Raw genomic sequence first — 13,462 nt, 5'->3', positions numbered from 1 at the left:
GGTGGCAAGTTCCGGCAGCGACGAAGCAGCTCCGATCTGCGCACCCGGCCTCCCCTCGGGCTCACTGACACGCCGGCAGAGCTCTTTTCTCCCTTCTTGACCCTTCCCTGATTATAGACTGGAAGGCTTCTTAGTTAACTGAGAGAAGAACAGCCCCTTTTTTCTCCACTCAATCAAGAAATGGACAAATGGGAACGATTCCTAATGCTGGGTACTTCCTATCTGGTACAAGGAGGTCCCAAGATAGTCATTATCCCTCAACAGGAGTGACATTCAGAATATTTAATAACCAGTACAGCATAGGCTATAAGGCAACTGAGTAGTACAAGCAGTTGAGTGATCTACTAGTAACTTAAAGATTGTTGGTTCAAATCCATTCCCAGCAACCTTGGGAGACAGGTCTGGCAATCTGTTCCAGAAAGGTCAAAACCTTAAAAACCCCTAAGGAGAAGTTCTAGCTGTATACATGGTTATTAAGAGTAGTAATCAACTTGTTGACAATCAACTTGTTGACAATCAACTTGTTGACAATCAACAATTAACAATAACTTGGGCTGTGGTAAGCCAAACAGTATTTATATGGGTTACAGACAATTGCTGTGGGAATAAGGTGTAAACTATCTGCCTTTCCTCCAAACCCAGAACCATTCTCTGTAGTTAAGTCCTAAACCCAACACTGGGATTAGTCTCCCAGGAGGGAGCATACCTCTAGGACCCTTGGTTTTATTCACTTTCATCTGCAATGCCTCATAGGACCCTAGGCATAGAGTTGGAACTCAGTAAACAGATACTAGACTAATAAATTACTAAGAGGACAGTTTCTAGTCAGGTATAGTCCTTAGTCAGGATGTGGAGACTGAAAAAGGAAAGTTAGGTCTATCCTTCTAGAACCCCTAGACAGGTGGAAGAACCTGTCCTGGTCTGATGACGGAGTTGGTTTCTGTAGCTGAAGTAAACTTGGGAGTATGCAGACTGAGCCACAGGACTCCTTGGTCCCTGATAGGTAATGATATAAAGGAGAGAAGCCATCATTAACTTTAACAAGGAAGAGCTAGCATCCCCGAAGGTGCCCACAGGAGTGAGGAGAAAGGCCAGTCCCAGGGGAACAAGGGGCTGAGCGAGTGTGATGGATCACGAGACTCTCTAGTCTCGTGGCCTCAAGTCCTTGCTCTGAACGTGGGGTCTGGCATGGGCATGGTTCAGACACGAAGAGGTCAGCCAAGAATTAGTCTTGCAAAAGTTGCACAGAACTTGCTGGGAGAACCCCAGGCCTTGAGCCATCTCCTTCAGTGAAGCCAACCTGGTGAGAGAGAAGGATGAAAATGGACATTTTAAGCACTTATTATACACCAGGTGTTTATCTCACTTAGTTTCATTACTATTCTATTGTGAGCGAACTGAATTACGCCCAATTTCATAGAAGAGAAAAGCCAAGCCAGAGGAAGTAAAGCCACTTGACCTTCTGATTCCAAGGCCTGAGCTCTTCATACACACGGCAACAATATCAGCTCCATGCTGGGTAATGAATACCTGGTTTTCAGGTCATGAGTCGAGGCCCACTCAGTCACAGCTAAAAACAATAGTGGGACCAGCATATGGATCAAGATTCATGTCTGATGCCCGACTTTGATGGAAGATTCCTCAGAGAAACCTAGTCCCGGTTCCTGTCTACCCTCACTCCCAGAAAATAATCCACGCCATTGCGGAGGAATGCCCAGGGGGAACAAGAAACAGTGGAGTCCTTCTTTCTGCATGACTGGCTCCCATCCACTCCCACTTCCAGGTATCTGAGATTCTGGGTCGGGGTGAAACAAGATTAGGGATGATGGATTTTGCTTTGTCCCTGTCATATTCCTCTGTGCCTAGGAACTGGAAGTTTCAGCAGGTGCCAGGAGACTCCTGTACCCGGGGCAAGTTCGATAAACGAAGGACAGGCACACAAGGAAGTAACTCCTCAGAGAGACAAGTCTGGCAGGCACAGCACTCTCCACCCTCCTTTATGAGGAGCCTGGCTTGGGTACTCACACCTCTGCCATCACTCAAGGCCCAAGTTTTCCCCACCTTCTCCTGCCCTGGGCTAAAGCCAGAAGGAAGAATACCAGCACAAGGCATGGCCAAACTGTGGCCCCAGTCACCTTCTCTTGATCCAACATCACTGCCGTACACTTACTGAATGTACTGTCCAGGCACCCTGCCACCAACCTCAAACCACATTCGCTGAGTTCCTACCGGCATGTTCCTCCTGGGCAGTGGCTGATGGCCTGAGGGGCTTTCTTCCACGCTCCGGGCCCCTCGTCGATAGGAACGAGTGTTCTCAGAGCTGGAAGGCAGGTAAAGACTGTATGAATAGAAAGCCCCTCGGAGGAAGAGAAAAGGGGTCAGGTATAGAGCAAAGCTTAAGACAGGTAGAGAGAGTCTATGGGGTCCCAGGCTGAGTCTATCACAGGCTCAAGAGGCCTGGGACAGACCTCAAAGCATTCTATTCTCAAACCTACATCTCCCAAATCCCAAACTGAAAGGGTGGGTAAGGAAAGGGAGAGGACTTGATCCCAGGATGGGTTTGCAGGACAGACTGAAAAGTCCACTCTGCCCCCAGAATAAACAACAAAGGTGGAGCTGAGCCTTTTCTACTCTGACTTCAGTAATCTGTGTTCCAGCTTCCTCCTGGGTTTCCGGACCAGAGCTGGGTGAAGGCGAGTGTGTGGTGGGGCAGCAGGCACAGCGCCTCAGAGCTGGTAGACAGCCCAGGATTCAGGCAGGTACCACTTAAATACCGGGGAAATGGATGCTCATAGAGGTTAGCAGACTGGCCCAGGTTACACAGCTGTGTCCTCTCCTACCTGAACCTGACAGGGGGATATATCTCTGCAGAAGTGGTCCCCGATGGTAGGGTGAGTCGAGTGGTTCCCAGGGGCTCCCGGAGGCTCTCCTCAGAGCTGGGAGCGGCTTGGCTGGGACCTCCATGCTCCACAGGGCTTGTGAGACTGGAGGAGGAGGAGGCTGAGCTGCTCAAGTTCTCGGGGACCCCAGGGGTTTCTGAGCTCAGGCTGGGGGTTTCAAAACAATCTGGAATCACAGGGGATAAAAGCTGTCATCATTTTCCACCATGCCTGTGGTCTTCAAAGCAGTCTTTGCCTTGAGGATCTACCATGGTTCTCTCCTGCTCCCTCCTCCTCTATTATTCTAGCATTTTCTGGCAACTCTGTCATGCTTCAGTGCCCTGGACTACTCATTCAGGACAGCCAGGGCCACAGTGACTTACTGTTTGGTTCTGCTAACACTCTGTTCCCAGGCTGGACTGTTTCTGATCCTCAGGTTGAGCTCAGATGCTATTGTCTCCAGGAAGAATCACTAAAACACTTCCATCTCAGCAGGACATGCCCACTCTGTGCCCTGAGTTCATGCCTGCTCATTCATTCAACAAATAATAGTTCTTGAGAATAGCCAAGCACTGTGCTAGGTGCTGGAGAAACAGCAATGAGCAAAATACTGAACCTCTGTCTTTTGGGATTAACAGTCTATGAATTATACTGCACCTTGTAATAAGCTGTACTCCAATTTTAAAAAAAATTATTTTATTAATTTTAATGAACATTTACAGATATTTTGGATTTTCATTCATTCATTGTTGCACTTTTTTTCTTTACCACCCCTCCCCGCCAGTTTGCTCCTATCTTTGAAAAGCAAAGGATAAACTTCTTCATTGGTATACAATCCACCCCCCACCCTGCCCCTACCCCCACCCTCCCTGCCCCCCAATGCACTCTGCTATGCAACCTTAATTCTGAATTCCTGTGATAATCATAATATGCTACTATATATCACTTTTAAACTGTTCTCTCCCTCATCTGTTTCAATTCAATATACATAATCTATCCAGTTTTTCTCAGTCTTACCCCAACCCTGATGTCAGTCACTTTCTACAACAGTGGCACCATGCAGTATTTGTCCTTTTGTGACTGAGATATTTTACTCAGCATAATGTCCTCCAGGGTCCTCCAATTTTTATCTTCTCCATTAGACTGGGTCTCAACCCCTGAAGGGCTTGAGATATAATTCAATAATTGCCTCTCTCTCCACTTAAGTGAAGCACTGAGGAATTTGGGATATGACAGACTTGTGTTTGAGTCTCACATTAGAGATTTGTTAGCTGTCACCTTGGGCATATTTCTTAACATCTGTTTCTTTACCTATTAGAGGGTATAGTAAGCACTACCTTGCAGGGGATGAAAAGGATGATATGGACAAACACACACACTCAGCTCAGTGGCCCAGCACACAATAGGCCCTCAGTACGATGACTATTTTTCTGGGCACCTAACTGTACCTCCGCTGGCATGTCCTGTTCGTCCCTGGACCATGGTCCGAGAAGTGTTTTTGATTGGCAAAGGTGGGGGGGAGTCGTCATTCTGGCTCTGAGGGGTGGCTGACCCCAGGCTGGTAAGAGTTTCATAGGTCTTGTTGCTGAGGTCCAGCCTCCCACTGCCCCAGCGTGTCTGGGCTGGGGGCTTCAGAGGACAGTGCTGCAGGGACAGAAGTGTAAGAAGGACTGGAGCCTGGTTCCTCCAATTCAGTCCCATCCATCCCCACACCAGGCTGGCTCTTTCCTTCTGGCATCCCTGGGGTCCAGCCAACCCAGAAGTGTAGGAGGTAGAGCTAGAACGTACCTTTTCCTCTTCGTCCTCCTCACTGTCAGAGCCAGTCTCCATGGACATTCCCCAACAGTAGTCCACGTGCAGAGGGAAAGTAAGAGTCCCAGCCTGGGCCTGCTCTAGCTGTCACCAACAAAGGTTTGGCAGTCCAGAGGGCTAGGGACCCGGTGGGGAGAGAGAAAGAGTCAGGGCCCCCCCTCTTCCCTGTACTCACCAGCTCTTCACATTCCTTGTGCTGCTTCTTCCTGGCAATGTCCAGAGCGGTTTCTCCTGCTTCATTCACTATAAAGGACAGTCAGCAGTCAGGGCCAAAGGGGCATTACAGCTACAGCATGAGGTTGAGAGGGCTCTGCAATCAGATGTGTGTGGGTTTGAATCTTGGGCCTGTCACTTGCTCGCTGTGTGACCATGAAAAACTTATGTGTCTTCTCTGAGCCGTAATTTTCTGAACTAGAAAACGAGTATGAGACTTGTAATTACGGCAGTACGGCTCTTGGGAGGATTAAATGAGTTCCTGTACATAAAGCTCTCAGCACAAAACAAGGCACATGTTAAACAGTAAATGTGAACTATTATTGAAAAAGAAAGCATGTTTGATTTCCTGTAGTCGTCAGGGGATCTCTCCCCTTCCTCCTCAAGCTTCTCTTCCCTCCACGAGTCTTTTCTTGTCAAGTTTAGGTCCTAACCCCCTTCTCACTCCTCATCTCACTGTCTACCTCCCAGGACATCTGCAGGAGAGCTTGCCACATCCACAGATGTAAAATAAAAAAACAAATCCAAAAAAAGAACAAAACTCACTGTCACTGAGTTGGAACTGACTCAGAGCTGACTCTCTAGCTGACCCATCTTTCTCTCAGAGCAGCTGCTGGAGCTGTTATTCAGAAATGATGATGACGATGATGATGATTCAGATTCAGCTAATATCTGGCTAAATACTTTCACAAACATTTCATTTTATCTTCTCAGCCACCCTACTAAGTAGTTGGTACTGGACTCAGATGAGGAAGCTGAGACTCAAGAGAGAAACTGATTAAGTCCTCAAGGTGACAGAGCAGGGCAGAGACAAGGCGGGATTAGCATTCATGTCGGTGCGAAGTCCATGCTTGTTCCCAGTACTCTCTGGGTCTGAGGGGAGGATGGCAAGGCCCACACAAGCTGGGGCTGGGCGTCTGAGGGAGGAGGTGTCTGAGCCCCACCTGTGCTGACTGAAGCTCTCCCTTTCAGCAGCAGCTTGAGGCAGTCAGGCTGGTTGTAGAGGGCAGCATAGTGCACAGCAGTATTTCCATCAGGGGCCTTGGCATCCAGGTGACCACTAAGGAGGAGGTCAGGGACAGACGCAGGGGCAGACAGGTGAGAGGGTCTAGGTCAAGGGCAAAAAGAGGGGAAAGGCAGGAAGAGAGAAGGAGGAAAGAAGGGGAGGAATGCAAAGAGGTAGACAGAGAAGCAGGGGCTCTCACCCATTCTGGATGATGAAGTCCACCAGGGGCAGGGAGGCCTGGTTGGCGACTCGGACGGCCAAGTGCAGAGCGAGTTCTCCAGGCACCTGAGCACAGGACCATCCTGCTGAGTCTCTGCAGCCCACCTAAACCCAACCCAACAAGCGCCTACTGCCCTCTGACACCCCAGACATGAAATTGTCAGACTTGTAAGAAATGACACTGAACAGATGGAAGGAACCTCATCTGTGAAAGGAGAGCAAAGGACCATTCATTCTTTCATCCTTTCAGTTTCCTCTTGTCTCCAAAAGGTGTTTCCTAAATATTGATCCTTGGCCCTTGGCTCCTCTCTCTCTCTGCTCCTATGGCCCCCAGACCTCATGCAATCCTAGGCTTCCACTTGTCAACTCCTGTTTAGACTGTTCCAAACTCTTATAACATCTGAGTGCTGTACCCTCTGGATACTGAACAGGCACCATCTAAGTGCTGCACCGTCACTGGTCCCCAGGATACTGAGCAGGCAGCTCAAGGACCAGGATGTCCCACACAGAGAGTCAGATGGTCATAGTCTCCTCCTGGTGCCCGACACATGGTAAGTGCTATTGTTCTCATGTCCAGCCAGCCAAGTTCTTTGGAGGTGCCAATGATCTGTGTTCATCTCCTAACCTAAAGGTGGATGATTTGAACTCACCTGCAGCACCTCAGAAGAAAAGAGCTGCTTTGGTAAAGATGACAGTCAAGTAAAACCTAAGGAGCAGTGCTACTCTGTAACTGAAGGGGTCATGACGACTTGGAACTGACTCGACAGTAAGGGGTTTCGCTTCATCAGCCAGTCGCTCCCGCTGACTTAGGCTTTTACATATCTCTTTTTCTTTCTATTCCTCACCAGCTTGAATCCCCTTGCTTGCCTAATGGTTCAGTTTCTAGAACAGCCCATGCAATCGCCTTTTCTGCTCTAATCAGACAGATCTTCACCCATTTCTAAGGTTCTACAAGAACAGCCTTTGCGAACCCACCAGAGGGTAACTCAACAGCAGAGAGTGGAATTACTGGTTTTCTCTATTAGACATCAGGGCCCTGTATGAATTCTCACTTCAACCCTGTGAATGCTACTATTAATCCATCTCTACAGATGATGAAGTGAAGACCCAGGAAAGCTAACCAGCTTCCTCTGGATCACATCACTAGGAGGCGGCAGAGCCAAGATGGACTGAAATTATGGTTTTTCTCATTTATCTCTCAGATGCACAGGTGTTGAGCATCAACTGATACCAGAGCTGGTTCTGGAGGTTTGAGGTATGGACGTATGGGTAGCCCGTGGAGGGGGTTCCTACCTGTCCCTCCGGTCTGGGTAGTGGCTGTCCAAAGTCTTGCCCATTAGCAAAGGCTTCCAGTACTGATAGGAGGTCCCGGTTGTAAATAGCTGTCCTGAGTCTTCGAGGCTCAAAGATTGACTGGCGGGCAAATTTGTGTTCCACATACTTGGCGACAATATAATCCCTGCGGGGGCTCCTGTCAAAACAGCCACACATCTCAGGGCATGGGGTGTGTCCCCTGCAACTTGACCCTGAATCCATCCCAATGGAGACACAGGTCTCACATCAACCCTGTGAGTGCTACCCAGAGAATCATGTATTGAGGGCTCCCAGGTCTGAGTCTTCCCTCTCTCCACACCCCTTGCCCTTCTGAAACTCGCCCTCAAGTGGAAGATCCCAGGTAAGATGACCCTCTAGCTGAGAATCCTCTTACATGCCACTCTCAGCTGAAGGTTTAGGGCTGCCATGCGAGGGTAGCTGAGCCTCCATAACCTCATTGAAGTGCGTGTTGCCGATGTTCAAGGCCAGCTGGGTGGAAATAAAGTAGTAGCTAAGACTGGGTGGTTTTATAAGGACAGTGCCCTCTGGTGGGGCAAGCATCCAGAAGTTCCACTCCTTGGGCATTCTTCCTGTCCAATCCCTGTCCTTGACCTTCTAGATCAAGCTCTACCTCTATCCCCCGCCTCACTCTCAAGCCTAAAACCTCTAACAAGAGCCAGTGGATCTAAGTCTACCCTGGGTCAAACCCCACCCCAGGCCTCCTCTCACCCTGGCCCTGGCTCTCACCAACAACTCCGAGGGGCCCAGCAGGTCCAAGGTGAGGGACTGAATGCGTGAGAAGCGCACGCCCAGCTCGCGGTGGACGCCAGAGCACTGGATGCAGGTGAGCACGCCCAGGTTGGTACTGAGCCACGTGGGGTCTGCAAGGTATAGCAGCTCATCCCTGGGAATGCGGCTCCTTCCCTCCCCTTCCGCCGCCCCAAGACACCCAGACCCCACTGACCAACCTGGAGCTCCACAGTCGCAGCACTGGCTGTTCCCGGGCCTGCTCTTCACCTCAGTAATTAGCAGCTTTGTGAGGTCCTGGGGTTCCCTGTCCTGCCCTGCTCCTCCATAGGGCCCCAGGCCACTGCTGGGCTCCCCAAGGAAGGCACTGCTCAAGGCTTCGTCCTTGCTATTCTGCAGTACTGACACCCATCTGTGGAGAGTGTACGGGTAACTTGGGGGTGACAGCCCAACTGTGGGGGCCTGTATCACACCCAGAGGCTGGGGGTTGAAGACGTTCCTCTGTCCCCATCCCAAGGCTGGCGTGGGGGCACTCACGCCTCACACTCATGTTCATCCTCCGTCTGGAAGTGGTACGTTCGGTTGTCTGTGGGGAGATGACGGGGCATCTAGTTCACAGCCATCCTGCGTGCTTTCCCTGGAGCCTGGGAGCCCTCACTCAAACCAGCAGGTACAGACAGAACTTTTGTCCCTAAAGGGGGATCTCCCACATCATGGGTGGGGAGGATATTAAGAGTGACCAGGAGAGGGAACAACCTCACAGAAGTCCCTCCCAAGTAGGAACCCATCAAAGCTCCCCCTGAACAGCCCCCTCTACCCAGACTCTAGTTCCAGGAGCAAGGGGAGGATCCCGAGTAACTGAGAGGATGTTATTCATCCCTACTGCTCAGCGTTCAGCTTCCTCCCTGGTCTCCCTGCTTCCTACTTCTTCCTCCTCACTAGATTGCTTCGCCCAAGATTCTGCTCTAATGACACACTTCTCTGCTCTAAGATCTCCCAGGGCTCCCTGCTGCTAGGAAATAAAATCTAATATGCATCAGAGAGTTGGACAATGACTAAGGAGGATAGAACGAGAATTGATGCCTTTGAGCTGAGGTGCTGGAGAAGAGTATTGAGGGTACCATGGACTGCTAGGAAAACAAACAGATTCGTCCTGGAAAGGGTTAAACCGTGCTGCTCCTTGGAGGCAAGGATTCTGAGGCTTTGTCTGACATACTTTGGTCAAGTTGTAAGGAGAGACCAGTTCTTGGAGAAGGACATCATGCTTGGGAGGGTGGAGGGCAGGCGCAGGAGGGGAAGGCCCTCTAGGAGATGGATTGATTTGGTGACTGGGGTAATTGGGATGAGTGTGTCGGAGACAGTGAGATTGGCACAGGATAGTGCAGGGTTTAGGGCTGTTGTATATAAGGTCACTATGAGTCGCAACAACAACTTTTAGAAGGTAGTCCCAAGTCTCATCTCCTACTGCTCCTAAAAGAACCACTCACCCTGGCCAGACTGTCCAGACCTACTTTCCCGCCTCCATGTCTTTCATAAAGCTGATTCTATCTCTTCAATGCTCTCCCCACCAACCCACGCTTAATTTTACACATCCTATCGTTCATAGGGTCACCATGAACCACCTACGACTCAAAGGCACTTAACAACAACAACAACAAACATTCAATAAATTAGAGAGGAAGTGGAAAAATCCCTGCTTAAGCTTCCCAGGAGGTGACAACTTAGAAAAGCCATAGGGCAGGGGACAAGGACCACTTACGAGTCACTAGGTCAAAGCACTTTTTCTCTTCAGGGTTTGGCCTTACTTGACACGTCAGGAGAGTCAGTTTCACTGGGGGTCGATTTATCTGCAGGCATTTAGAAGGTGGGGATGAACATGTACCCCTTTAGGCCTTCCAAATTCTTTGGGCTTCAATGGCCTACTCTGTTAAATGGACATACGAATCTTGTTCCATCTTATGCTTCCTCCTCCCCAGCACCTCAAAGGATACAGATTGTGGATAAAGACGAGGATGGGAATCTTGGCTCCCATCCTTCTGGCCAACAAGGCTCTCCAGCACCCTGAACGCACTTCTATCCATACATGCCAGTTTCTCAGGGAAGGGAGTCTCTAAGGCACCGTACAGATATCTTAGGGGCCAGTCTTGGAAGGAGGGGTAGCACTTGTCTGCAGAGAACATCATAAGGAGAGGAACCTCCTTGAGTTCCATGAGGCCCTCACCCCCTCACCGTGCTGTGTGAGATGGTCAGGCAGCCGTACTTGACCCCACACTTCCTCTTCTGCCAGACTCTTCGAATTCTAAAACCCGGAGAAAGAGAAGGGTAGTCACTTAAAAGGTCACAGGTAACTCCCCTCTCTTAGACAAGAGTCCTGAACCAGGCCCCAAGCCCCACAGGCATAATCTTCTATTGCATCTTTTTATCCCCTTGATATTTTGACCCCAGCCACCCTTCATCCTCCACGAGTCCTGCCCTTCAGAAGTTCCCAGTCTGATGATGGAAGCACAGTCCTGCTATCTGGGATTTTTTATCCCTAAAGAATAAAACATGAATACACTCCATAACAAAATAGAGGAAGACCCTCCCTGAGATGGTTTGACAGTGACTGTAGCAACGTATTCGAGTGTGTCAGAGATCATGAGGACGGCATGGGATAGGATGAGGTTCAGAGCTGCTGTTCATAGGGTGCTGTGAGTCAGACTAAACTAGACAGCACATAACACACCACATAAGGGCCTTTGCATTTCATAGTCTGGGGTTTTTTGTTTGTTTTTAAACATCATGGAGCAAGTACAGCCAACACTTTCATCTCCAGGCATATTCATTGTATTGTACTTGCTAAAAGCGAGGGCATGGAGCTAGCTGGCTGTCCAGGGCATAGTGAATGATGACGAAATATTAACTGCTGCTATTCTTTTTTTTTTAAAATTTTATTATTTTTACGTGTACCATCAAATCAGATCTGACCTCCTTCTCCAGCAGAGCATCTGGTGGATTTGAACCGTGTACCTCTGGGAACTGCTGCTATTCTTAAAGCTAAGAACACTGGTGATCTTTGGGAGCTCTGGTGGTTTAGTGCTAACAAGTTACAGATCCAGGCTAAAGGCAGTAGTTTGCAGCCACCAGATGTTCCCTGCAAGACAGAAGGGCAATTTTCTTCCATGATTTACAGCCTCAGGATCAGCTATGAGTTGGTTTTGACACAACTGAAATAAACAACAACGGTCTTTAGCAGAAGTTCACACGTGCAGATCCCATGTATGCCCTAAGATTCTGATGATGGTGTATTGCCTGTTGATTGTGGAACCCTGACACAACACAACACAGCAATGACAAGAACAGTTCCTTTGGGCAGCTACTTGCCTGACTCTGCCGATAACCAGCTGTGTGACTTTGGGCAAGTTACTTACAATTTGGATCACTTACCCATCACTTTTCTTGTATAGAAAGCCCACCTTCTCCGTTCCAAACTGCTTGTTGCCTTGATGCTGATGGATGCTGTAGCTGCCCGAGTTCTTCCGGCCCATACTCTCCTGTTCCTCCAATGCAAAGCAGACACCTTCATTCTTTGGAGTTCTCACTCAGGGAAATGGCACCGGGGGACCTGTGGGACCCTCCTCCCTCCCTGGTGGGACCTGGGAAAGGATATTTCTTTGAGAACAGTTCAGGGGCTGACCTCTCTGTTTTCGAGCTGCAGTGCCCCCCTGAGAGAGTCCCGGAGCTGAGCCAGCTTTTGCAGCTCTTCCTCCTGGGCTTGGCGAAGCTGTGGGACAGAGGGCAGAATGGTTCTCGTCAGTCTGCACAGGTCCAGCAGCACAGCCAGACCCAGAGCAGGACAACTGGCTTGCTACCTGGGCAAACGCCAGCTCTCTCATACCAAGTTTTTCCAGATGGACAGAGATCTTCCTCAAGTGGCTGAGGGAGGCCTCACTTACCGTGTGTACTGAGGCCGCCAGTTTCTCAATGAAGGGAGACAGACTCTGAGCAGCTTTCCAGCCATCTTGGAAAAAGCTGAGAGGAGTCAGAGATCCAAACAAGGGCCCATAAGTAAATGGAAATTAAAAGGGAAGTGTGAAGTATAGGTTGGAATTATTCTAAGGCTCACAGGGCACCTGGGGACAGGGTAGTCTGATGGTCAAGGGCAAGTACGCTTGAGGCAGGTTTCACTGACTAGTTGTGTGGTCTTTATAAATCTGAGCCTCAGTTTTATCATCTCTTAAATGGGGATAGTAACAGTCTCTGCTGACAGGACTATTGAGGATTAAGTGAGCTTAAGCATGTACAGCATTTTGTGACTGACACACGGTGAGCACTCAGTAACGAGATGCTGTAAAGGGTAGTACCAAGCACAGAGCCATCCACACAGTCATGGAGGGTCTGCTAGACCCAGGAACAGGCCTTGTTCTATGTTACCTGCAAGAGTTAAGGGGTGAGGGACATGAGGTGAGAGTAGGGTCCTGCATCCCTGGCACGTGGGGAGATAACATACTTGTGCTGGGCGTGGAAGAACTTGATGAGGCTCTGCAGGAAATCAGGACCTTGCTTCACCTGGCTCTCCCCAGCTTTGAGCAGATACTAGGAGGAAAGGCAGGGCAAGGGGTGTGACAGGAGTCGAAGCGGACTTCTGGGAACAAAGGGCTGCAGTCCCCATGCCAGACTAGTTCCCCTGGGCATGACTGAGCTTTAGTGATATCCACAGGGCCATCTGGTCAAGACTTGAACTAAGACTGTGACTGGGCTCCCCCCGGGGCGGGGGGGTGGTAAGTGAGAGAGACAGAAGGACACATAGGACCCCTACCCTCATTCTTGCTGCACCTTTACCTCGCACATATGCAGCTGGAAGATACGTCGTTCTCTCTGTGTATCCTGGGCCACCTCCACAGGATTTCCTCCTGTCATCCTGGCTCGATCCCTCTCCTTCTCCAGCCTGGCCCTATGTCCAAGGAAACAGGAGCATGAACAACTCTCCAAAGAAAGCCTTAGAAGACTTCTGTTCTTTTCAAGTGAAGATGGAAAATATTTCTCATTCTTGAATATACCCCAAAGAAACCAGAGCCACACTCAAACAGATGTATGCACACCCATGTTTATTACTGCGTTATTCACAATAGCAAAACAGAAGCAGCCCAAGTGCCCAACAACAAACAAATGAATAGAAAAATGAGGGTAATTTCATACAATGGAATGTTACACAGCACTAAAAAGCAATAAACTCATAAAACATTACCCAACATGGGTGGGCATGGAGGACATTATGTTGAGTGATATATCT

General features: G+C 49.4%; 1 protein-coding gene across 2 annotated transcripts in view; it reads right to left on the bottom strand.

Moving 5' to 3' along the window:
• Window positions 1–1,225: 1,225 nt before the first annotated feature.
• Window positions 1,226–13,462, bottom strand: part of ASAP3 (ArfGAP with SH3 domain, ankyrin repeat and PH domain 3) — a 64,890-nt gene continuing 52,653 nt past the window's right edge. For both annotated transcript variants that reach the window (XM_006883531.1, XM_006883530.1), the window contains 20 exons: window positions 13,012–13,123; window positions 12,680–12,765; window positions 12,126–12,201; window positions 11,867–11,953; window positions 11,617–11,723; window positions 10,420–10,489; window positions 9,950–10,037; window positions 8,728–8,776; window positions 8,412–8,602; window positions 8,191–8,324; window positions 7,838–7,932; window positions 7,423–7,600; window positions 6,110–6,195; window positions 5,849–5,964; window positions 4,867–4,934; window positions 4,668–4,775; window positions 4,328–4,523; window positions 2,841–3,066; window positions 2,230–2,320; window positions 1,226–1,300 (listed from right to left, as the gene is read on the bottom strand). In XM_006883531.1, coding sequence (XP_006883593.1) covers window positions 1,226–1,300; window positions 2,230–2,320; window positions 2,841–3,066; window positions 4,328–4,523; window positions 4,668–4,775; window positions 4,867–4,934; window positions 5,849–5,964; window positions 6,110–6,195; window positions 7,423–7,600; window positions 7,838–7,932; window positions 8,191–8,324; window positions 8,412–8,602; window positions 8,728–8,776; window positions 9,950–10,037; window positions 10,420–10,489; window positions 11,617–11,723; window positions 11,867–11,953; window positions 12,126–12,201; window positions 12,680–12,765; window positions 13,012–13,123 — 2,239 coding nt within the window. The remainder of the gene's footprint in view (window positions 1,301–2,229; window positions 2,321–2,840; window positions 3,067–4,327; window positions 4,524–4,667; window positions 4,776–4,866; window positions 4,935–5,848; window positions 5,965–6,109; window positions 6,196–7,422; window positions 7,601–7,837; window positions 7,933–8,190; window positions 8,325–8,411; window positions 8,603–8,727; window positions 8,777–9,949; window positions 10,038–10,419; window positions 10,490–11,616; window positions 11,724–11,866; window positions 11,954–12,125; window positions 12,202–12,679; window positions 12,766–13,011; window positions 13,124–13,462) is intronic.

The sequence above is a fragment of the Elephantulus edwardii genome, unplaced genomic scaffold, assembly GCF_000299155.1.
Source record: "Elephantulus edwardii isolate Elephantulus edwardi_28Jun2011 unplaced genomic scaffold, EleEdw1.0 scaffold00028, whole genome shotgun sequence".
NCBI lineage: Eukaryota > Metazoa > Chordata > Mammalia > Macroscelidea > Macroscelididae > Elephantulus > Elephantulus edwardii.
The sequence above is the reverse complement of the archived record's forward strand: the minus strand, read 5'-3'. Positions and strand labels throughout refer to the sequence as shown.